Source organism: Chelon labrosus (assembly GCF_963514085.1).
Source record: "Chelon labrosus genome assembly, chromosome: 11".
In the NCBI taxonomy this organism is placed as follows: domain Eukaryota; kingdom Metazoa; phylum Chordata; class Actinopteri; order Mugiliformes; family Mugilidae; genus Chelon; species Chelon labrosus.
The window spans coordinates 1,373,868-1,400,330 of record NC_140344.1 but is presented as its reverse complement, the minus strand read 5'-3'; the positions used below and the strand labels follow the sequence as shown (position 1 = coordinate 1,400,330).

Genomic DNA, 26,463 nt, shown 5'->3' with positions numbered 1-26,463 from the left:
GAAACACAGTTGCAGACAGGATTTCTGCTCTATCGGCAGATTTGGACAGCCAACTGAAGCGCAAAGTAAAGTCATTTTTTGCTTTTTGTGTTGATATTGATGAAAGCATGGACATTACATATGTTGCACAACTGGTCGTATTCATCCGCAGAGTCGATGACACTTTGACCATCACAGAGGAGTTCGTGGAGTTGGTGCCAATGATGGATACCAAAACAGCAGCTGATATTTTCAATGCCCTCGTCGAAGCGCTGGACAAGGTCAAAGTGGACTGGTCCCGTGCTGTTAGCCTGATGGGACGCCATCAATGATCGGGAAAAAAGCAGATGTTGTGACAGGAATCAAGGAGAAAGTGCAGACTGCAAATGGAGGACGTGGTTTTTGGACTTTTCACTGTATTTTGCATCAGGAGGCATTGTGTTGCAAGTCATTAAAGATGGATAATGTCATGGAGGTGGTCGTCCAAACTGTCAATTTCATCCGATCCAGAGGCCTGAATCACTGCCAGTTTGACAGCATTCTCGGAGAAAAAGACCACAACTATGGCTTGCCATATCACGCCGATGTAAGATGCTTAAGTCGAGGTGCTGTGCTGAGGCGTTTCTTTGATTTATGAAAGGAAATTGAACAGTTCATGGAAGAAAGGGCAGTGTTAGAATTTCAGTCCACAGAATGGATGCAGGACCTTGCATTTATGGTGGACGTTACAGAGCACTTGATAAATTGAACAAAATGTTGCAAGGGCACAACAAAGTTGTCTTCAGTGTTCACGGATATATTCAATATCTCACTGAAGTCATGTCACGTGCCAGCTTGCTTCAAGGCCTCAGCCATCATCCCAGTCCCCAAAAAGCCAAGGACTACTGGACTCCATGACTACCTCCCTGTTGCCCTAACATCGGTTGTGATGAAGTCTTTTGAGCGCCTTGCGCTTTCTCACCTTAAGGATTTAACAGACCCATTCCTGGACCCCCTGCAGTTCGCCTACAGATCAAACAGATCTGTGGATGACGCCGTCAACCTGTCCCTCCACCTCATCCTCCAGCACCTGGACTCCCCCAGATCATATGCCAGGGTCCTGTTTGTGGATTTCAGCTCGGCCTTCAACACAGTCGTTCCGTCTCTACTACAGGACAAACTCTCCCAGCTGACCGTGCCTGACTCCATCTGCAGGTGGATTACAGACTTCCTGTCTGACAGGAGGCAGCATGTGAGGCTGGGAAAACACATCTCAGACTCCGTACCATCAGCACGGTTTCCCCTCAAGGCTGTGTCCTTTCTCCTCTGCTCTTCTCCCCCAACAGCTTCAGCTCCAGTCACGAGTCTGTCAAGCTCCTGAAGTTTGCGGATGACACCACCCTAATCGGGCTCATCTCAGGTGGAGATGAGAGCGCCTACAAATTGGAGATTGACCGCTTGGTGACTTGGTGCAGCCTCCACAACCTGGAGCTGGAGCTGAACGCCTCCAAGACAGTGGAGATGATCGTGGACTACAGAAAGAACACAGCCCCACTCCTCCCCATCATCCTGTCTGATTCTACAGTCAACACTGTGGACTCCTTCCGTTTCCTGGGCACCATCATCTCCCAGGACCTCAAATGGGAGCTGAACATCAGCACCCTAATTAAAAAAGCACAGCAGAGGGTGTACTTCCTGCGGCAGCTGAAGAAATTCAATCTACCAAAGACAATGATGGTTCACTTCTACACTGCCATCATTGAGTCCATCCTCACCAACTCCATCACCACCTGGTATGCTGCAGCCTCTGCTAAGGACAAGAGCAGACTGCAGCGTGTCATTCGCTCTGCAGAGAAGGTGATTGGCTGCAGTCTGAAGTCTCTCGACGAGCTGTACGCTTCCAGGACTCTGAAGCATGCAGCTAAGATTGTGGCTGATCCCTCTCACCCTGGACACGGACTATTCAACAGACTCCCCTCTGGCAGACAGCTGCGATCCATCGAGTGTAGAACCACTCGCATGGCCAACAGTTTTTTCCCATCCGCAGTGCGTCTGCTGAACAATGCCAAGTCCCCCCCATGAACACATCAAACCCACTACCATCCCACAGTAAATGTTCTGGTGGAATATACTGTGTATATATTTTTTTTTTTTTGTATTTTTGTATTTTATATATAGTTTCTATATTTTATTTTATTTTATGCGTAACAACACCAAAGCAAATTCCTTGTATGTACAAACATGCTTGGCAATAAAGTCTTTTCTGATTCTGATTCTGATGACAGCATATGTGCGTTCAAGTTGAAGCTGTTATTGTGGGAGACACAACTCGCGGGTGGTGATGCTGCTCACTTTCCTTGTCTGAAACATGTGTGCTCGACCCAACATTGGAACCACATATCTTTGTGAGCAAGTTTTCTCTGTAATGAGCGTCAATAAGACAAAGCTGCGCTCAAGGATCATGCACAAGCACTTGAATGACATCGTGAAATTTGCTACCACTCAGGATTTGACGCCTGATATTGATGCACTGGTGAAAGCTAAATGATGCCAGGTTTCAGGAGTAAAATAAACAGTGGGTAACCCCACTTAAAATGCTGCATGAGACAATTTTAACTGGCACAAGAAAACATGAGCACATTACCCCCATTTTAGCCTCACTCCACTGGCTGCCCATACATTTTAGGGTTCACTTTAAAATTCTTTTATTTGCTTTTAAATCCCTCAATGGTCTTGCCCCGCCGTACCTCTCTGAGCTTCTACACTTTTACACTCCTTCCCGCTCTCTCAGGTCAGCTGATCAGCTGCTCCTGAGAGAGCTCAGAGGGGATCGTGCCTTCGCTGTGGCAGCTCCAAAACTCTGGAACAATCTGCCTCAGCACATCAGACAGGCCTCCTCTCTGTCTGTTTTTAAATCCCACCTAAAGACCCACCTCTTCTCCTTGGCTTTTAACACCTAGTAGGAAGTTGACTTCATTTATTTTATTTTAAGGATTTTTACTGTGTTTTATCTGTTATCTCTTTTATCTCATTGGCTTTATTTTTGTTTTACCGTACTTTTACCTCATTGTGTTCGTTGTTCTATTGTACTTCTGTTGTGTTATTTATTGTATTTTATTGTGAAGCACTTTGGAAACCTTGTGTTTATTTAAATTGTGCTATATAAATAAAATTGGATTGGATTGGATTGGATTGGAATGCATCCTGATACAATATAGAAAATGAATGTCTTCTGTTGAAGAACAGTGAAGAAAAGTGAACAGTGTGTGATTTACTGTAATAATGTCAGTCACTTCAGTTCACAAGTTTAGTTTGTTGAAATTGCACAGTGTTTATTTTTCTGTCAATAAATAGTGTAGCCTGCAAGGCAGGGAGTAACACAAACAATCTTGAATAGTTTCTACCTCAGTTTGTATGGTGTGGTGAGTTAGCTCAGGATTAAGATGTGGAAATGACAAATGAAGTATCTGGTACCTTGAAGAGTTGTTTGTATTTTGTTCAATCTCAGATAGGCTGTGACATAAAGTCGTATGCCTTTGTAGATACACTGAGACGAAGCCTAAGTTCCAGTCATTGAGGCATTGTGTTCTTGAAATTGCACCAGGTTTTTCCTCAGAAGTTTCAACTAATTTGAAGTGTTTTGTCAAGAGGATTATTTGTGATATGTACATTTTCAGAATGCTCTTGTACTATTTTGGACCAAACTAAAACAAAGGAAACAATCTGAAGTTCTCGTTATTTTTAAGTTATTATGCCATGATTTTACCGGTCTCGTCTATTTGGGAAGAGATTTTCCTCCATGTAGCCCCTGAGCTAAAATGAGACTGACACCATGCTCTGGAGCAGGGATTCCCAAAGTGTGGTGCGTGCACCCCTGGGGGTGCGTGAACTGCCTCTAGGGGGTGTGCGAGATGAGAAATGTAATGGGGGAGAAGAAGTTATCTTCTTCTACGCACCGTGTATGCGCAACAAACTGAGCCAGCTGCGCTGCACTTGAAAATCGTCAGATGGATCCTCATTTTTTATATCTGTTCCTGAGCCTATGCTCTTTGTTATTTATATGTTGTGGGTCGTGTGTAACTTTATTACAATCTCATTAAAATTACTGGTGTTCTAATTTTATTTCCATAACCACTGTGTTATGATGACGGGGTTGTGTTAGCTCCACGGTCATTTAAAGTTGCTGCAATTTTGTTTAATGTGGCTGAAAATATTAGCCATATTTCCCCCAACTTATCTGCTTTCTGCCTCTGAGCCTGAGCCTGTCATCCATCCCCTTTGCTCTTAAAAGTGGAAGCTTGTGCGTAACTTTGTTTCATTCATTCATTCATTCATCTTCTGTAACCGCTTATTCCTGTTAAGGGTCGTGGGGTCTGCTGGAGCCTATCCCAGATGTCAACGGGCGAGAGGCGGGGGTACACCCTGGACAGGTCGCCTGTCTATTGCAGGGCTAACTTTGTTTCACTATATGGAAAATGTTACAGTGTTTCAGTTTATTTCAAATGCGAGAGCGCGTTGTTGTGATCGTGATTATTTTGTTATGTGTTCTGGTAACTTGAACATGATTAAACATGGTGCCTCTAATATGTCTATAAAAAAGCTTGTTGCGTTGTGGGGGGTTGGGGGTGCGTCAGCGTGGTTGGGATATAGAAGGGGGTGCGCGGCCAAAAAAGTTTGGGAACCGCTGCTCTAGAGGATTGTGGGAGGGCTGGAGCCTATCCTAGCTGATATTGGACAAGAGGCTGGGTACACCCAGGACAGGTTACCAGTCTATCAAATATATATTATATAGTTGTTAAATACTGATGGGGTAATTTCTAGTAAACTTCAAGGTAAATATTGTAGTAGTTACAAAGAAATTTGAAATACCTTATTAACTTAGTAACTATTTAAGTAAACCGAGACAGTCTTTGAAAGGAACAGCTTGGCTAGATGATAAATAGTCACTGGCCTTGTATTTATTTATTCATCACCTCTCACCACTTATCCTCTGGAGCCTATCCCAGCTGTCATTGTGCAAGAGGCGGGATACACCCTGGGCAGGTCGCCAGTCTACCACAGGGCTACCACAGGGCACAGAGAGACAGACAACCATTCACACTCACATTCACACCTACAGCCAATGTAGAATAACCAGTTAACACAATGAGCATGTCATTGGACTGAAGGAGGAAATGAGAGTACTGGGAGAAAACCCAAACAGGTACAAGGAGAACATGCAAACTACACAGAAAGTTCAAACCCAGGACATTCACACAGTCCAAGCAACAGGGAAAATAAACAGACACTTTGGCTTGTGTTTCATGTGTCAGGATCAGACCACTAACCCTCTGGTTTGTGGACAACCCGCTCTATCTACTGAGCAACAGCTGCACTGCCACATTACAAAGTCTCAATGTCACAAGCAGATTCCAAATATAAGGTTATGACAGCTGAGCATTAGCTTGGGTGTGAATGCTATTATCTAATCCTCCTCAGATATTGTTAGCACAATAACAAGAGAGATCGCACAGTTATTATATTTATCCATCTTTCCTGCAACTATATGATATGAACATCCAGTATAAAGCATCAAGTATACGCATCAAATGATTCGCTCAGCACCAGGTGCTGATGTTTGAAGCTCATGAAACTCATCACAGTGGCAACGAAATCATAGCTCTGACTAATGTTTTGGCTGCAAAATTCATGAGCAACACAAGTATATTGTGTATAATGGAAAAAGCACATAAATATTTATGCATATCGGCCACTTGTGTAGGCTACTACATACAGTCAGTTAGGACATATTCAGACATATGGATAATAATATACTTTTTAACAATATTGAGGGATTCAAGTAATATAACTAAACAAGTAAAACTGAATGACATTTTACATTTCAAAGAGGAAATCTTTGCTGTCTAAGGGATACATGAAGGCCAGGCTGAAGTTTGTCAGAGAGAACGTAGACCAAGAGCAGGACTTCTGGAAAGAAGAATCTAAATTTGAATTACAGTATCTGAATAGATAATTCATATATGTTTGGCATGTTTTGCATGAACCAAATATAGCATTCCAGGAAAAGAGCCTCATACTAACTGTGAAGCATGGAGGTGGAAGGGTCATGGTTTGGGGATGCTTAGCCAGCTCACCATCATAGAATTCACCATAAATTCTACCATGTATCAGAGGGGGCTTGAGGAACACATGAGACCATCTGTAAAAGAATTAAAGCTGAAGAGGAACTGGACCCCACAACATGACAATGACCCAAAACATAGAAGTAAATCCACCAAGAACTGGCTGTAAACTAAGAAATGGAGAGTCTTGGAATGGCTGAGTCGAAGCTTAGATCTTAATCCACTGAGATGCTGTGGGGTGACTTGAAAGGGGCTCTACATGCAAGAAATCCTTCAAATATCTCATAGCTGAAAGAATCCTGCGTTGAGGAGTGGGGCAAACTTCCTCAGGTCGATGTCAGAGACTGGTAGATGGCTACAAGAAGAATCTTACTGAAGTTACTTCAGCCAAAGGAGGTAGCACTAACTATTAGATCAAATAGAATATGCATTTTTGTTAAGATTTTTTGTTTAATGAGTTTACCTGCAATTAAATCACTTTCTTTTCCAGAGATAAATAAAAACAAGATTAGATATCGATATGTGAACATTTCTTAATAACTTACTGAATATTTAATGAGGTGTCCTGATTTTTTCACATAACTGTACTATAGGCTCTGCACTGATTTGTCACAACAAGATTAAGCCAATGGTCCTGCATTCAACACTGTCCATACATCTTGACTTACGTGCCATTGATCACTCCATCTGGGTTGAGCATGGGGATTATCTTGAAGACAAAGGCTTCCCTCAAACTCTGGGCCAACAAGTCATTGCTGCACAGGAACTCTAGGGTAGCCTTCATCACCCAGCTGGCATTAGACTCACCAGGATGCACACGGCCTGTCAGCACAACATAGGGACGATTGCCTGGAGAGAGACAGATATTATCACAGTTATACTTTTGCCTATTAACATGGCATATCAGATGTGGAGAGTATTTGAGGGCAAGGCAAGTTTAGGTAACAAAAATTCCTGGTTAGGTTTAGTGAAAAAATATGGTTTGTGCTATTATACATCCTTTCATATATCAGTGTGGTCTTGGAATAACATCAACACATACACAAAAAATGGACAAAATCTTGTGACCAAAAGTGACCACACAACCAGAAGATAAACACACTGAGCTTTGGTCAATAAGAAATAAAAAAATAAGCATGTGTAACCACTAATCCGGTGAAGGGTCACTCAGAAAAACATGTTAGCAACTATTAGATTTAACGGACAGTTCTGGGTTCAAATCCATCAGCGACTGGTCCCTTTCTGTGTGGAGTTTACATTCTCCCTGTGTCTGCGTGGGTTCTCTCCAGGCACTCCAGCTTCCTCCCACCGTCCAGAGACATGCTGGTTAGGTTAAAGTGTTATGCATAAAGTCTTAAATTCAGTGGGCATGAGTGTTATAGGCAGAGCCAGTCTGCACAAAAATAAAAGCTGAAAGCTTCTGAGTGGGGGCGCTCTTTTAACGTGTTGCTGGCCACACAAACTCCTAGAACAGTAACACACTCAGTCGATGGTCATCAGTCAGTATGATGGCACTAGTCGGACCCCTGTCGACGGCTTTTCAGCAACTTGTCACCAAGTAGCAGGCAGATAAATGTGACAGATCAGGTGTACAGTTACAAGTCAAATCCCTTAGCGCTTTATCCATTTCAGTCTTATAGTTCACAAATACCTGAAATGGTGCACAACTAGCTGAGGGAGACTGCATGCTAAGGGTTACTTCAATAAGCCCCCACCCTCCTCCTGTATTCTCCTTGCAGTGGATATTTAATATATAAAAAAAGTAATATTCGCATGAAAATAAACTGTGCATGCATGATGCAAACATATTTGTTACTGTGTAATTTATCTGTGATTGAATTACAACTGTACTGTATCTCCACATAGAAATTATACAATGAACAGTCCAATCGGGCAGTGTCTCATTTAAACCCTCATTAGTCCATGAAATATTTGACATAAGTGCATTTCAAGCAAATTTCTGAAATGTCGCAAAAAAGGAAATGTGAATTAGGTGCGTTTCTATCAACTGGTTTGGAGAGAATAAGCAATCTGCCAAGTGTCAGAAGATGACTGTATGCTAATATAGCATTAAGCAGAGTATAAGACAAAGAAGAAGCCAGGAATTGAAAAAAAAACAAAAAAAACAAAAACAAATAAAGAAATCAAGTTGTTTGCCACCTACCTAAAACCCTTTAATAAGAACACACCAGCTGCCTTGGCCATATTTGAGAGTGCTTTTGTTCTAATGCATGCAGCAACAGCTATGTGATAATGAGGATGAAATGTGAGAGACAGCATCTTCAGAAGTAAAAATATAGTCCAAGGCACAAATAATGCAAGACAGTATACACAGAAAAAATCTACATCTTCAGCTACACACAGGAAATTCCTGAATTTTTCAAGGTTATGTTAGGTATTAGAGCACTAATATAGGATTTAAGTGAAGTGTGGAAGTTGCCCCACTCCTCAGCGCAGACTATAACAATTTCAGGTATCAAACTGTCTCAATAAGGTTTACAGAACTGGAGCCTAAAACCATGTAAATGTCCATATGAGTTACTGAATACAAATCAGGTTCAAATTGGTTTCTCTTGAGAGGAGTTATGATCTTTTCATCAAGTAAGAGGTACTCCATAAATGCCGCTGCTCTGAATCCCCTGACATAGTTGGTTGTAATTAGATCTGATTAGCAAACTCATTTCTAAACACTCTTGCTTAAATATGTTGGCATTTTGGTTTTTAATTTTACTTGACATTTAGACAATTATTAAGTTAGCATGCTAATTAATTTAGCATTCAACTGGCCTGCCTGGCTGTTTGCCTGCCTGTGCAAAGAACATCTGTGTTAAGCTGGTGCCTCTGGTTTTGAACCAGAACTGATCAACATACCATAACTATACAGTAGAAAGGATATAGAAAGGATATGTCTATTGTTTTTGTATCTTCATGTATCTTCTCCCTTTTTAAGTGATTATTGCATTTTGTACATGGTCCCTGTAAGAACACTATAGCACTGTTAAGGCTGACTTCTAGCCTCCTCCCTGTGTGCTATTCCCGCTGTGCTAATTAATCAGCACAGCAAGAGTCATGTCAGGCTTGATGAGTGGCAGATTCTGAACACAGCCACGTACCAAGTACAAAAGGCTGCGTACACTTATGCAATTAGATTATTTTTTATAAGTTTTATCTTTTTTTGCCAGAAATGTGTCATGTTGGTTTTCAGTGGCGTTACATCAAAGTTGCAATAGTTCTGATATATCTCATCTTTGTTTCCTAATTTAAACTTTTTACATCTACCATACATAAATTATTCAAGATGTGTGATATGCGCAAAATTGATAATGGATATAAAGGATTCATTGGATACATTTAGAGGGAAAACATTGTGGTCATAAAATTAGTGTTAAAAGGATAAAGCAGACCTGGACAGAAGATGTCAGTAATGAAAGTTGTCTATATTATAGGCGAAAGGCCTCACATTAAATCTGAATTTAAGATTTATCATAACCAGATCAGAAAATGATGCATGCACTTAAGCATAATAGAGAGGGTGTCTGGTGTCTGTGTACTAAACTGGGAGAGGAGTCTGACAGCTGAAGGTTCTGTCTGATCCTAATCTTAGTGCTTGCCGCTAAATGCTATGATCTAGCAAACTTTTTTTCAGTGAGGGCCACAGGTTAGGTGAGGTATATCGGCAAATTATGCTTGATATATGATAATGCTTTAAGAAAAAGAAAAAAAAAAAAGCCGACAACATTACAGCTTTCCACTAAAGGATTTTCATTTGTTTTGTTTGTTATTGTTTGCAATAAATTAATCTTTGTTGTATTCAGCGAAAACAGTGAAGCTGCATTTTGGGCTGAAAGATGGTTGGGATGTAAAGGTCATCACAGAGTACCACGGGTTTTGCAAGGGAGCACCAAACGTGAGACACTGAAAGGTGAAAGAAAGTTTTATTCGCTGATGAAAATAAGTTAACCTGGACAGTCCTGATGGCTTCTAACATGACTGGATTGACAAGGAGATCCCATTGGTTTTCTACGTGGCACAGTAGAGGAGGAACCATCATGATCTGGGGTGCTTTTTTCTTCAATGGAACTTCAGGTTGTGAATAATAAGAATAAGAAAACCTTTATTTGTCCCACAATAGGGAAATTGCAGTTTGCAACAGCATGAAGAAATGACAGAGATAGAATAGATGATATATATCAGACCACTCCACACAGGATGGCCGATGCCACCACAGAGCCTGCAGAGTGCGGGGCGTCAAATGGCGGATGGCTATCAGAAGACAGCAGGCATCCCTCATGTATGCGGTAATGACTGGATCTTTCAACAAGACAACACTGCAGCTCACAATGCCCACCTAATGAGGACTTCTTCCAGGAGGATAACGTTGCTCTTTTGGACCTTCCTATGTGCTTCCCTGGTCTAAATCCCACTGACAACGTTTGGGGATAGACAGCAAGTGAAGATGACAGACCGTGGATGCCCTTTGTGAAGACATCTTCACCACATCCTGGAAACACTCATATTAAACATGCTTAAATGAAATTTTAGTTGTGTTTTTGTTTTTTGGGCTATGGTGTTAAACCTTTGACCAGCTGATGAACAGCCTGTTTGAGTTTAATAAACTGACTACTCTCTTTTTCATGTCTCTTGCTCCAATTTCTTTCTTTCTTTTTTTTTTTGCATTTTGCAACTCTACTTACAATCTGTTTTTTAAGATGATTTACTAACATAGGTTTATACACAGACACACACACACACACACAGCAGTACTCACGTAGCTGGTACAGGTCTTTCCAGTCGCTGCTGGCAGGACTGGCAGTGATAGTGACAACTGGACAGGAGTTTCCAGCCAAAGTGTTACAAAGAATCTGCTGCCGGAAGAATATCTTGGCAGGATCCACTGACTTCTGTAGCACCTTCAAATGAGCCTGACAGAGTAGAGATCATGATTTTAAAGTGTACTGTATTCTGAAGAATGAAAACAAGGACATGTTTTCCATCTGATGGACTCTTTTTGTCAGCTCTGTCTCCTGAGGTTTATGTGTACCAAAAACTAATTTTTGGACCAGAAGTTAAAATGAACTTCAAGACAGAAGTTGTAGTACAGAATACAATGAATATGTCAAAAGACTTTGAGCCAAGTAAGTTTTCAATGCACTCCGAGAGCTAGATTCACGAGAGGGCAGATACTGACAACTACTTTATAATACTATGTTTGAACACATAGTAAAGGCAGGAAACAAGAGTTGAACTCAGTGCTGCTAAATTCTCTTCATGACAGAGGCGTCTAGATTGTGTTCGTCCCCAAAGAACCAAATAGTGTCTATCACTCTTTTGAATCTACACAAACCTTAAGTAAAAATGTAATGCATTGGCAGTATTGGTGGAACACCTCATCAGATTCTTATATTTAACTTTTACCAGTAATCTTTATCAATTCAACAAGTACTGGCTCTCCATCAAAGCTTGTACTTAATCCTCAGTCGTAGAAGATGAGTACCTTCTGAGCAGTATACGTGAAGGGATAGTGGTAGGCCAGGTAGCAGACATCCTCTTTGTGTTTGAAAATGATGGTAAAGGTCAGAGTGTAAAACGTTGTTCTCCTTTTGCCTTGAACTGTACAGAAGTGGTTTCTGGAGAAGAAGATAGAGGGAATAAGAAAATAAGTTATAAATGTAAGTAAATAAATGGTTAAACTCTTGTCCACTACTCACTATTGTCTGCTAGATAGTCCTGCACTAAGTACTAACTGCTGCAATACTCAGCTCCTCAGGCATCACGTGTGATTCAATCAGAGAGACAGCCATTGTTAATTAATTAATTGATTAATTAATTAATCATTGTTAGTTATTCTGTATCATTTGTTATACAGATACACACTGGTACAAAAGCAGTTATTAAAGACATGAATTAACACTCCTGAACGCGGTAAGGACTGAAACCCACTCGGTAAGCAGATCAAATCACAGTGTATGTGCCTGAATTGCTAGCATCTCTGTGAAATCAGTCATAACAGAGCTCCATTCTTTACTCATACCTGAAATAACAGATTTCTGTTCCAGTCCTGACCCAGTGGGGTCTACCTTCCAGAGCTTCCCTTACTGAGTAAAGCACTGGCTGCATTCCTGCAGTACAATCACACAGAGATAGACAGTCAGTCACATAAGAATTCACACAGAAGAGAGAACACAGTGTGTGACCAGTGTGTGTCCACTTCGTTGTGAGTGACAATTAATTGGTAAACTTTTGGGATGTCCCTTCACATGACAGGACCATTGTCATGAATTTGCCATCTTAGGAACACCCATCTTAAAACATTTTTTATATCTAATCTCTAATCTCTAATCATAATATCTAAGGAACGCCCTCAAAGATTATTATTATTATTTTATTTATTTATTTTCAAATTTGGCACACATGTTCACTTGGCTCAATCAAGAACTGATTAGAATTTTATTGTGTAGTCAGCTGATGCATGTAAAACTGTCCACCTTACAAACAATGAAAATAACAAAATCAAACATGAAAATAAAACTTCCATGTCTACTCGAATCTTAAATCTTTCATTTTGAAAGGGCAAAACCTTATTTTGAAACTGCAGCGGGTGTATATTTGCATTTTTACTGCACATTCTTTCAGAGGTGTCTTTTTAGCAGTATTCTCCTGCAGCTCAGGTATGAAAAAAAAAAAGCTGATCCTGGACACTGGAGGTTTACTTTTAACTTGTTGGTTACTTTTAGCTCAAGCACAGTCCAGTCACATGTTTCCTCAGATAAAGGAACACATCACCAGAAAACTGATATGTTCCACCTGTTTTGCACAAGTTGTTTACATTTTGGTATTTCATTTCATCTCATGTTGTACCAAGAAGGTTATGGGTTCAAATCCACTGGCCAACTGGGTTCTTTCTGTGTGGAGTTTGGATGTTCTCCCTGTGTCTGCGTGGGTTCTCTCCAGGTACTCCAGCTTCCTCCCACTGTCCAAAGACATGCTGGTTAGGTTCACTGGTGATTCTAAATTGGCCGTAGGTGTGAATGTGAGTGTGAATGCTTGTCTGTCTCTCTGTGTTAGCCCTGATAGACTGGAGACCTGTCCAAGGTGTAGCCTGTCTCTCTTGTCAACAAACTATATTAATGGCAAAAAGACAACAAAATAATACCAAATAAAGGTAGTCATTTTACTATTATGTGACGTCTGATGTGAAACTGCTGTGCTTTGTGGAGTTTTTAACACCTTCTTGCTGTGAGGCATCAGTGCTAACCACCACACCACTGTGCCGCGCTGTTCACCCATTCATTGCAGACATAAAAAACAGTGATGTGTTTAGGAATTCTTACCTTCAAAGATGAAGAGGTGTTAATGGACACTTCCTAAAAGCTCTTTTGAGCTGATGAGTTAAAGGAAGTGTTATGGAATGCTGCCTATGGCAAATGCTTAATTATGTATCCCCCATGTGTAATACATAAAATGATTCCTCCTCAAATTAATTATTTTAATGTATGTGAAACTTTGGTTGAGTTGTTGTTTATTTTTGGTTGTTTTTGAAAGGGATTGTGTGAGTTTTGTATGCCCTTCATAGACAACTCTGTGTCCAGATAACACACTGACACCCACACTGTTATTTCTAACTTATTGCCACTAGTTACCCTTTTTATTTTTCATGTACGTGCTGTTTAATAACTCATTATTCTGTGTTTTCATGGTAAAGGAAAATAAACCTAATATGTGCACACCAGTGTAGCCTGATGGTTGTAAACTGTCTAAACCTATATAATTACAATTATTCCTTGTGGGTGGATGAGGCTTTGCAAACATGTCACTCAGAAGGCTTTACCAGCCGAGGCTGTGTTTACTACATTACTGTAAGAGATATGATTCTAGCCACAGTTCCAGCAGCAACTCGTCACGGACCTGTTTAGGCCCCGTTATGGACCACCTGGCAGTTTTAGGTGGCTGCATCTATAAATGGCAGGCATTAGAGTGGTGATGCCAAAACCTAGCTATAATACTATTTCTGTGCTGAGCTGTGGACATTTAAATGTTCAGCTGAATAAGTATCCACTATTAAAATTGATATGCCCATTATATCTATATTTAAATATACTATGTATCATACAAGACTGCATTGTTTGCCTCTCTGACATCTGATGGACAGTTCCTTGTTGATGTTTGTGTCAACACTGGACAAATAATATGTCCAGTTTGGTAACTACTCTTTACTCAGCAATTCTGTTGGCTTCACGGAAGTTTGAGCATGCATTAAATTTCTTTGCAGCCAAATATAAAGCGGATGTGAAATGTTGAACTCCAAGTATGCCTTAAAGACATAAAGGCTTGGATGACCTGTAGCTTCCCACTTTTAAACTCAAACAAAGCAGAAGTCACTGTATTTGGCCCTAAACCTCTGAAAGATTCATTATCTAATCGTTTAGTTTGTCTAGATGACATTACCTTGGCCTCCAGTACTACTGTGAAAAACCTTGGTGTTATATTTGACGAGGATATGTCCTTTAAATGTCACATAAAGCAAGTAACCAGGACTGCCTTCTTTCACCTGTGTAATATCGTCAAAATTAGAAACATCCTGTCTCAGAGTGATGCTGAAAAACTAGTTCATGCATTTGTGTCGTCCAGGCTGGATTACTGTAATTCATTATTGTCTGGCTGTCCAAATAGCTCTTTAAAAAGCCTCCAATTGATTCAAAATGCCGCGGCAAGAGCATTGACAGGAATTAGCAAGAGAGATCATATTACTCCAGTTTTAGCTTCTCTTCATTGGCTCCCTGTAAAATCCAGGGACCAAGCACCTATCCAATAATCTTTAATCTAATTTTTTCTCTCCTACTACTCATACATTTTGTTTCCCTCTGTCCCTCTCTCCATCTCCATTTCCTTCCCCTCCCCTCCTCCTCCATGTTTTTGTGAGTTTCTCCTGGAGTTGTGTGTTTCTGACCTGCGCATCTGCATACTACTCATTTGTGGTCCTGGTGTCATCAACCTGCCCAGTCTTCATGGTCTGCAGTTATCCACTCCTACCTGAATGCATAATTCTCCAACCTGCCGATGATATCTCTTATATTAAATCATTACTGTATTGTTACATTACACTATTGTTGTCACTATTAGTTTTATGGCCCTATGCTGTGGTTTATATTCATTATAAATCTTTCATATAACATCATCAGCTATATATTGTATTTGTATCACGATTAAATTCTACATGTACGCTTTAGCCAGATGTATGTATGTATGTATGTATGTATGTATGTATGTATGCATGTACCTATGACAGATGTATGTTTATTTTGTTCTTCCTACTGCTCTCTTCTTCTCTCCTCTCCTTTCTCTACCCAGCTTGTCTCAAGCAAATGGGTCCCTCCATATGAGTTGGTTTCTTCTAAAGATTTCATTCTGTTAAAATGGAGTTTTTTTCTTGCAATCGTTGCCTTCAATATTGCTCTCGTGGTGTCAGGCCAGGTGTTGTAAAGTTGAACTGAAGAAGTCCTACCTGGTGACATCAGTGAATGCTGTACTGTGCAATAACTGCATAATTTAATTAATTAAGAAACACATCTCACCATAGTTAAACTGGCTGTTGGTCTTCTCACAGTTGATGACATTAAAACGGTAGGGGACGTCTTCCACCATGTTACTGACTTCAAAGTAAAACCATTGTGCGTGCGCAGAAGAGTTGGCATCTGCATTCAATATGAGGTCATATTCATACCTAGAGGAGAGGAGAAGATCGGAGATACGAGATATTTCATTTATTTCTACTATACTGACATCATTAACTTTCTACTGTGTGTGTTTTTGTCTTCATACCTGCGGACCTGAATAGCCTTTCTCAGGTTCCCACATTCAAACTTAGAGAAAAACCTCAAAGAATCAGGCTGACACTGAAGACTGACAGACAAAGAAACAAACAGGTTCAAATTTGAGCTCCAAATCCATTTTGTCATCTAATTCCATAGCTCTCCACTGTTTATACTGTATGTGCTTTGAACCTACCTGCTATCTGCAAGGTCAAAGACTACCTGGTTGATCAGGTCATCAGTAGTCAGGAAACGTTGGACATCTTCAAGCACCTTCTGTCTGATAAAGACAAGCAAATTAAGGCATACAAATATTAACTTTGTAGTAAAGTATCCTTTTATTTTTATCCTTTAACTTTGATATTTAAAGTTTTTCATGGATCTGTGGGGAGTTAACGTGGCGATGACAGAAAAGCTTTCTTCTTTCTAAGGCAAACATAACTTCATAACAGGTCTTTAGTATAGATCGGACTATTTCCAACCACATTCACTTTACCCAAACAGTCATTGTTGTTTCTGACATGCTAAAGCAGCTTAAAAAGACAAGCTCAGATGCATTGGTCACTTTTTTTTATTTGATAGTGGACAGTCTTATATTGCACTTCTGGTTAGATGCTAAACTGCATTTCGTTGCTCTGTACCTGTACATGTGTAATGACAATAAAGCTGAATCTAATCTAATCTAAAGTGATAGAAGAAACAAAGCTAGTTGGATTTAAATCCCAGTCCTTCTGATCAACAGCATGTGTGGTTGACAGTATTCTGTGTAGTCCTTAAACAAACATCAAACAGTCAAACAGTGGAATATGCCTTGAACTGAAAAAAGAAAAAAAAAAAAGTTACAAAAGAAATAGATCCGGTTAGACTACACACCCATCAAGGATATGACATCTAATGTTAATAATGATGAAAAAACTTAAGAGAGTCAACTGATATCAATGTAAATCATCCGTGATTAGAGAACGTATGGATGAACTCAGCATTATAGCCTAGTCCCCAGGGATTTATATGTAGCAAATGACTTTATCGCTTAGTTTATTTCTTCATTATAGGTTTTCCAGTACACCGTTTGTTGCACTAGTAGACTGATTATTGCCAACCTCTTTGCACAACTTCAAAACCCTTCAACTTAAATATTGAGGTGGTCATTTTGATTGTAGTTATTTATCCAAATTCCGAATTAATAGGGCATAGGTGTGGTCATAGCACCGGTGTAATGACCTGCTGTCTGTCTCTGCAACTTTGGTTGTGTGTCGGTTGCTTGTCCCTTTAAATGTCAACTCTGCTGGTGTATTGTCGCCAAACACTTCTAAATCGTCAACTCTCCCTTAAAAACGGTTGTGATTTAGTTACGCATTTCCTCCATCATCAGTGTCTTTAGTTACCTTTACTACCAAATTAAAACGTCATGGCACAGCAGTAAAGTCGACAAGTGGACTAGTTGGTACAATCCCTAGAGTGCGTGCTCTGAGATGTGGTGTAAAGCTAAGTGCAATCTGCTTCTATATTAAAACAGTTGGGGTAAAGATCTCATAGTCCTCACCTGGAGATGCTATTTATTAATTGCAAAAGTGTAATTCACCGCAGTAGTATTTAACCTGCTTAGTGTATGCATCTCACAACACCTGGCTGACCAGATTACTAGCATGGAGCAAAAAAATCAAGACTCTCTGAACATTGAGTGCAGCTTTGGGCCTGTCTGATTGCTGTATGGTTGATCTGATCCCAACTTTCAGGCAGAATTCAGAATCTGTTTAGTCTGGTTGAAACTTGAGGAGATGGACTTACCCTCTAAAGTCCAAAAGTAAGACAGAAACATACTGATCAGGGAGATCAGAGTTGCAAAATGGTGCTACAGTGAGATGCTGAAAATTCACCCAACAACTGTGTGGAGAGACATGCAGAAGGTCACCAACTCCAGAGACCCTCCCTTCACACTGCAAAGAATGATCAGCTGGCTGGCAAGCAGTTTTACTGAAGGTATGATATGACTTCGTGTTTCACCTGTCACCAACTGACCTCTCCCCACTGACTGTCCAACCTACACTCAAAGTATGTGGAGATGTTTGTCTGCTCTTTCAGAAACAGAAGATCACGAAAACATTGTATATATTACCTCTGTATGTTGGGTTCCCGTGAGGGCATTGGTTCATGTCCTGGTGGTGGGAGATGACCCCAGAAATCAGGGAAAGCCAAAATGCTGAACCCTGGAATAGATTTGGTTTTGGCAGCTGCTGCGTGGTACAGCTTGGGATCATGGTGTGGGATATAGGCTCCATGTCTTGCCAATAACTTGTCTCTCATGGAACAACAGTAGGAATCTCCTGCTCCCTCTTCATCTTCATCATGTTCATCCCCTTCATGACCTGGGTGTGCTCCTCCCCTACAAACAGAACACTAGTAAGTTTCAAATAACAGGATGAGGAATGAAGGCAGGTAGTATGTTTTAAAGGCAGAGATGTAGGGTGGGGGTTATACACTAATGTCAAAAAGGTTAGTAAAGGTTAGGAGGAAAAAATGTGACATTCTGAATCTGTATAGTTAAACAGCAGACTGTAAGATGAAATACAAAGATCAAATGTATGCCCAGCCCGATGATTCCTTATATGTATCACTCTTCACTTTAACCCAATACAAAGCCCTTTCATAAGTTTTCTCTTAAGAAAGGCAGGGATTTTTTTTTTTCTTTTCTGAGATGGAGGCATGTAAACCATGCAGTAATGAAAACCAGTCAACTGTTCAATCATACAGACACACAACAGTGATGCAGATTAGCTAGGCTAAAACAGTTGTAATCATAATTATTCCACTGCAAATTAAGTTTATTGGCAAAATGTACAAACTAGCATCTGTTTGCAATAAGCAAATCAAACAAGAACAATTCAAATATCTCAACACAACTAATATTACAAATGGTTTCTCCAGATTCAACACAAAATGCCACTTTTAATGACTACTGCAGTCTCATAGTTATTCAGTCCCAGAAGAGAATTTCTTAAAAGAGCACACTTTTTCAAAACAGGTGTGGTCTTCATTAGTTTACATTAGTTTGAGATAGAACACCTCAAATATCTGGACTGATAGAAGCATGGCTAACTCAAAAGAACTGTCCAAAAAGGTCACAGAAGAGATCATTACCTTGCACCAACATGGGAGGAGAAAAGGAAAGGCACTGAATGTTCCTAGAGATACAGATGGAAGCATGCTTTGCAAGTTTAAAGTTAAAGGACAGTGGCTACACTACCTGGACGTGGCAGAAAAAGGAAGCTAAGAAGAAAAAAAAAAAGAAAAACCTTTATTTGTCCCACAATGGGGAAATGGCTGCCACCAGATTCCTGAATAGGCAGGTGGGCAAAAGCACTCTGCTGACTGCAAAAGACCTGCAGTGAGACTTGGTGGCAGCAAACACTGAAGTTTCAGTTTCCACAGTGAGGCACATGCTAAACACTGAAGAGCTTAATGCCCGAACTCCAAGACGTATACCACTACTACTTTGCTTCCTCTAGCACTGGAAACCTGCAGTGTGTGGAGGGCAAGATGGATTCAATCAAGTATCGGGAAATCCTGGTAGAAAATTTAATCAAGTCAAGTCAAAAGTCAAAGTTTATTTCTAAAGCACATTTAAAAACAACCTCAATCAACAATCCCTGTTAAATATAACGGCCTGGTCCACAGCTGGGTGAACTGGAACGATCCACTGTCTCAGTGGTTGCCAAGTCGCAGAAAATCCACTCGAAAGGAGACTGGGATTCGTCCAACAGTCAGATCTCAGGTAAGCCTAGATTCTTACCAAAAGGCCTCCTCGCTTCCCTCGTCTTCTGGAACGCTTCATCCACAAAGTGACAGAAGGTGAGCGGAACAGGTAAGCCAGTATGGCCGACAGGAATGGTGCAAGGCCCGAGGACTGATCACCCACCTCTGGTTTTAAAAACATCTCTTGAGATGTTCTGATATCAATAAGTGTTTGGTGATCATATCCCAGTGAAGCAGACACATCTTGACAGCAAACACTGAATAATGCGACAGCAAAACACTAATCAGAGTAGACCCGAAAGACGACTTGCCACCCACACTGGTGCCATCTTGGATTGGACTGGATTGGATTAATGCCGTAATGCTGTAAGGAAGCTGAAGCTTGGGCTTCATTGGACCTTCCAACGGGACAATGATCCCAAGCTTACCTCAAAGTCCACCAAAACTTGGTTTCAGAATAAGCACTGGAGGATACTAGAGTGGCCATCACAGTTGCCTGACTTGAACCCCACTGAAAATCTCTGGTGGGATTTGAAAAAGGCTGTTGCAGCACACAAATCCAAGAATATTAGTGAACTGGAGGCCTTTGCCAATGAGGAATGGGCTAAGATTTACCAGGAACGTTGCCAAAAGCTGGTGTCCGGATATGCATCAAGTTTGCAGCAGGTCATAACAGCAAAAGCATGCTCTACTAAGTACTAAAGATGCTTGTCATGAAAGGGTTGAATAATTTTGAGACTACGGTAGTCATTAAAAGTGACATTTTGTTTTGGATTTGGAGAAACCACATCTATTAGTTGTGTTGAGTTATTTAAATTGTTCTTGTTTGATTTGTTTATTGCAAAGAGCTGATAGTTTGTACATAACGTGAATTGCAATTGGGGGTTGAATATTTTTGATTGCAACTGTATGTGCAGATAAAATGGAGACTTTCAGCTTACCTTGCCTCTTTAAACATAGTCCTAAACCCAGGTCTGGTGCAAACGAGGCTGCAGTGACTGTGGAACTCATAATCTAATAGGTCATCAGCTGAGAAAGAGAAAGAGAAAAGAGTCGATTAAATTTCTATGACCCAGAGAAAAGGAGAACAGCTACCAAAAGTTTACTCCTGCACAAACTGAGTATCTTCTCCTTCTTTAAGAGAAATTCACAAATCAGAAAAAACTAGCTCCGAGGTATAATGTACAAATGTAGATTCTAAAATGACTAGCAGACAAGCTGGAAAGAAAGTGGAATTCCAGTATTTCAGAAGAACCATGCATAGCCGGGAAAGATAGTTTAACAACAAATGAAAATGCACTCTGGCGACCCATCCATAGTGTACCCCGTCTTTCACCCAGGGACAGCTGAAATATTCTCCAGCTCCTCTGTGACCCTCCAGAGGACAAGGAGTTGCAGAAAAATTAATAAATGAATGAAAGAATAAAAATGCCCTCCATAATGCTAGAACTATATTATTCAACATTAATAAATCTGCTGGAGTCACTTTCCCACTTTGGGGGTCACAGCATATGTTCTGATCACGGCCCTTTAGCCCTTGGTATCTTTCAGTCTACTCATGTTCCATCTTCCTGATGTTGCTATCACTCAGGATTGCTATATCTGTCAGTACGGCCCTCTTCTGTTGTTAGTCTACCACTATGTCCGGTTGGTTAGCCATCACCATTTTGTCAGTCTGTATATTCTTCCTACCTTCAAAAGTGTCTCCCATTTTGACCTGGGACTTCCAGTCCAAACTCTGCACAGATGTCTCTGTTCACTGTTCCAGCAACTTGGTTAGGCCCTGCCTGCTAGCATCTTGCACACTGCTGTTCTGTGCAGAGTACTTGCTCTGGGGGTTTCAGGCAGGGTGTTGTAAAGCGTCTTGAGACAATTTGTATTGTTATTGGGCCTATTCAGACCTTGCACTAAGATCTGATTTGGGCAATCACATCGCAAGTGACCAGCTTTAGATACGTGTGTTCAGAACTGGCATTAACATGCATCTCCAAATGCATCTCCAAATGCATCTCCAGATCCGATCTCAGTTTCATGCTCTCTATGCAAATAAACCCCAACAATATCTGGGGTACTGTAGAATATTTTAACAGTCACTGTCCCTAATGGATCTCTACTGCTGCTCCAGAACCAAGAACAGTGCTGTTTTATGTGTCATAATTTGGGCACACAAGTTATTATTTATTAATCTCCACCGACGTTGGTTAGATCTGCACAAAAGTCAGATTCTGACTTTAACCCTGGAAGTTTCCATATACACTGTAATCTCTGGTAATAAAGTCAGTGATTGGGGAAATATTACCACATGTGGCTCCTCAAACATCAACATAATAGCATCAGTAATAACCAAGTATTAAATACTTTCATTTGTAAATTCTTACTTAGATTATTTAGTTGGTTAACAGCTACAAGGACAGAATATTTTAAAAGGGTCTCATTATTAATGAACAGACATCACTTAACGTGCTTTTTCCTTTTTAGGCGATCATTTATAATAATGGTCGTATGTTGTTTTCTGAATGAATGAGGCAAAACTCCACTGACGCAGGAGCACCCCTATTGAGTAGTTTTTAATGTGACTCAGGACGCATTGCGTTCACAAATGCAGAAACATGTGGACACATGTGAGAGGTGAGCCAGACCACCTCCAAATGTGGTCGGAAATCGGATCTCTCAAATGTGATCTCATTGGGCCCTGGGGGTGTTTGCGTATGTCTTTTACGTGATCATATTGCCTAAATTGGATCTTAATGTCGGATCTTAATGGAAAATCTGGAACTGGACAGGCCCTTTGTTGCTATATAAATAAAATTTAATTGAACTGAATTTGTCTCGGGCGGCATAGTGGCGATGCCTCACAGCGAGAAGGTCCCGGGGTCGAATCCATGGGCCGACTGGGCCTTTCTGTGTGGAGTTTGCATGTTCTCCCTGTGTCTGCGTGGGTTCTCTCCAGGTACTCCGGCTTCCTCCCACTGTCCAAAGACATGCTCATTAGGTTGATTGGTGATTCTAAATTGGCCGTAGGTGTGTGTGTGAGTGTGACTGGTTGTCTATCTCTCTGTTTAGCCCTGTGATAGACTGGCGACCTGTCTAGGGTGTACCCCCGCTTCTCGCCCGATGACAGCTGGGATAGGCTCCAGCAGACCCCCGCGACCCTTAACAGGAATGAGCGGGTACAGAAGATGAATGAATGAATGAATGAATTTGTCTCAGGGACATCTTTGCACAGCCTGCACATTGGGTCACTTCTGGTGTGGTGGATCCTGACTTCTATTGAGCTTGTACTCAGAGCCTATTCCTGTGCTGACATGATTAGTTCCTCTGGGCAGTTTTTCAGTACACCCTTTTCCAGCAACTGGTAGGAGTATTTTTTTATATTAGTCACTTCTGTTATCTGCTGGTGGTACATACTATGCAGGGGTTTGTTCTTCAATGATGGTTACTGCTCTTCTTACTCTTCCTCCTCTGGTTTCTTCAGCCTGAGGTGTTTGCTAAGAATTCCATCAAAGGGCCACCTTCCTGATGTACTCCTGGATGTTTGTTGATTCATCTTGGATGGTGACTCGAATACTCACTAGTCCTGCCTTGTTCTGTCTATTTAGTGTACAACCCCAGTGCGCTGGATTTGCGGTGAGTCCCTGTCCATGCATTGCAAAGAGCTTCCTGTTCACCCACAGGCACATTGCATGGCAAGATAAATTAATGTCAGGATCTATTCAAATCCGGCTGCATTTACAACTTTTTTTTTCTGAAAGCCTTGGAGAGCACTTTAATTCCACTCCTGTGTCTGTTGATATTTATCATACATGTTGATTCTGATATGATATGACATTTGTTCTCAGTCATCGTCATAAACGCAGAGTCCATATTAGATCTTTAATCATGTCCTAGTCACACGTGCCTGTGAACTAATTTTCCAGATTCTTCATGACAATGCCAGGATAAATCTGTGTGAGCACTTCATGCCAGTATGTCAGTACTGTATGTACTTACAGCTGTGGCCTTTTTCCAATGCTGTGGCTGTTTTCCCTCAATACCATCCACAATTTTAACTAAAACTTTGTACAGCAACTATCAAACAAGAACTTGTTTTGCTCTTGCAAAATGTGCAATAGGTGGAGAAACTTGTATTTGTGATTGGGAGATGTTTGTTATATTTATCACTTCATGTTCAAGTGATGCCATTATGCAGTGCTATCTTTTTGTAAGTTAATGTTTCAGGATTAGTGTGGCTGCTAGATGTTATGTTTTTGGCTTGGCTCTGACCTGGTGTGCGCCCCCTTATGGACATTTCTGACTTAGAGTGAGAACCATCATAGAAGGTGGATGAATCACTGCTGGTTGAGTCAAACAGCACAGTTTCTTCATTTGATGAAGATAATGTTGAATTCACTGGCTCTGAAGTCAAGTCCAGCTCCTGAAAGACAGATAAGTTATTTTACAGTGATGTGCTTTATGGCAACAAGTCTGCCAAAAAACAGTTCTGTGTTTCTCATCATTCTGCTTATTTTTAACATGTGAAAGGTCACAACATATGTTTCATTACATTATGCCCAAAAAAAGCAACATGCAAAGCCTAAATGACATTATGTTTTGGTCATTTCAGACTCTGAAATGTACCCTACAGTCCCTCTGATTTACAACTTTGTACATTCCTTTCCTTACTTCCTCTTGTTGCATCTTAGTCCCTTCCCCCTGAGCTGCAAGGTGAACAACAGACACAAGGGAAGTTCACCAATACCAAAATGCAATCTTTGGACTTGCATACTTGATAATTAAGACTTCATAATTCAGTTTGTCTCTGAAATACAGATAGAAGGACGCAGTACTGTCTTTGAGTAATTGGAATAGCACTTGGTGGTGGTGGTGATGCCCACAAAATACAGTAGCTCTACATGCTTGGGTTCACTATTGAGGAGCTACCATGGCGTCCATCCTATGGTAAAGACACGTGAACAAGGAAATGCATTTTAGACCCATCACAGCTGTTATGGTCCGCGGCGTCCGCGGGGAGGTGCATATCTGGTTACAACCCAGTGGTTACAACCCAGTGGTTACAATGTAGGGTACGGTATAACATCCGGAGGGAACCCTGTTTTAGTCAGTGGGCAAGGGTACGTAACAGAAATACTTAAAAGTTTAATGCAGTCCACTTTGCCTGCACAATCTATTTCCTCCAAAATGATCATACAGTTGAATTTCTTACACTGTTTATATATGAATTGAACATTCTAACAGTCATGAAGGAGGATATAGTGCAGGACTGTAATATTAGAATTCAGGAAACATGGAGGTGACGTCAAAGAGATCTTGTCCGTGTTAGAGTCAATGGTCAGAACATTGTGTCCATGTTGTCATGTGTTGCGCTAAATTTAGACAGGGTAAGGCAAGATATGTTCCAAATGGGAGGCTAAAGCAGGGATCAAGTGAGACTGATAGCCGTTGCAATTAATTTGGTACACGGAGCCACTTCATTTATACCAGCAGCAGCTTCTGGCATTCTACTGGTCGGAAAGAAATAGTCAGACATAGAAACTGTTGGGTTGACGAATGTTTTGTTTACAGACAACCTTGGTGATTCTTTATTGATTACTACAAACATGCCAGCTCATTATACATAGTAAATGTACATGCAAGTCTTTACAGTGGCAATGGAAACCAGACATTCTCACTGTAGGCATTTCCCTTATACATCACTATGCACCAAAGCACAAGGGGTTCAAATTAATAACGTAACAAAGGACAACCCAAACATCACTGACATAAGAGGGGTGGACAAAACAGGCCTCAACCTCACAATTGGAAATAGCAACAGAAAGTGCAGACTCAAAAATAACTTTAACAATAAATCAATTTACAACATCTCACAACATCTCTTAAAGCAAAACGAAAACACTATAACCTTTATAAATATAGGATTTATTGCAGGTCCACCTTCTTTGCTGAGGTGACTGGTTAATCTGCCCTGTCATACAGTAGCAGTCACTCCCTACACTAATTATCACTTTTTGTCACAATAGAAAACTCCCTTTTAACATAAAAAGCCTTGAGTATAACCCAGCTCACATGTGGAACAGGCAGGCTCATTAGATGGACAGAAAAAGAGGAGAGGAGTAAAGCAGCAGAAGGAGGCAGATGAATTCATATATGCATCTGCATAAAGAATACATGCAGCATATACACATGATACATACATGATGCTTGGTGGTGCATGAAGCATGGGGGACCGATAATGAATAAAAAGAATGGATTGAGACAGAATTCAAAGTATTCATTGTAGAAATGTTTACTACTGGGCTCTGGGTGTGCTGTCATTACAAGAGTGCAAGAAGGAATAAACTTGTGTCTGTGACAATAGATTGGGAGAGGAACACGAAAATAATGACATGCCATACAATAGCCCATCAATGTCTAGATAGTGAGAAAAGGGGAAGTAAAAGATGAGCAGTGAGTGTACCATTGGATGTCTCCTAGCAGCCTAGACCTATAGCATAACTAAGGGTTTTGCTGGGAATCAGGGTCACCTGAGCCAGGCCTAACTACAAGATTTATCAAAAATAGAAATTCCAGCCTAACAGCTGAAGGTTCTGGCTCCCCTTCTACTTTTTGAAACTTCAGGAACCACAAGTAAGCCTGCACTTATTGGTTTCATGGTACTTGAAAATAGCAAATACTCTGCCTCACAGGCTCAACATGGTGTCTCCTTGATCTTTCATCATTTGGATTCTGATATTAAAAATCCATCTATTGTTTTGAGACAATCGTTGATTGTCGTGAGAGATTATCTGGTGGTGGTTCTTTAAGTAAATGTATCTTTTAGGTTA

The 26,463-nt window shown here is 40.7% G+C and overlaps 1 protein-coding gene across 1 annotated transcript in view; it reads right to left on the bottom strand.

Moving 5' to 3' along the window:
* agbl1 (AGBL carboxypeptidase 1) overlaps positions 1-26,463 on the bottom strand; it is a gene marked incomplete at both ends in the record, with an annotated part of 62,110 nt that overhangs the window by 11,629 nt on the left and 24,018 nt on the right. Inside the window, 10 exons of the mRNA XM_084555230.1 lie at positions 6,749-6,929; positions 10,849-11,002; positions 11,575-11,707; positions 12,112-12,199; positions 15,653-15,801; positions 15,900-15,980; positions 16,086-16,169; positions 18,006-18,272; positions 20,584-20,671; positions 23,906-24,056. Coding sequence (XP_084411356.1) covers positions 6,749-6,929; positions 10,849-11,002; positions 11,575-11,707; positions 12,112-12,199; positions 15,653-15,801; positions 15,900-15,980; positions 16,086-16,169; positions 18,006-18,272; positions 20,584-20,671; positions 23,906-24,056 — 1,376 coding nt within the window. The remainder of the gene's footprint in view (positions 1-6,748; positions 6,930-10,848; positions 11,003-11,574; positions 11,708-12,111; positions 12,200-15,652; positions 15,802-15,899; positions 15,981-16,085; positions 16,170-18,005; positions 18,273-20,583; positions 20,672-23,905; positions 24,057-26,463) is intronic.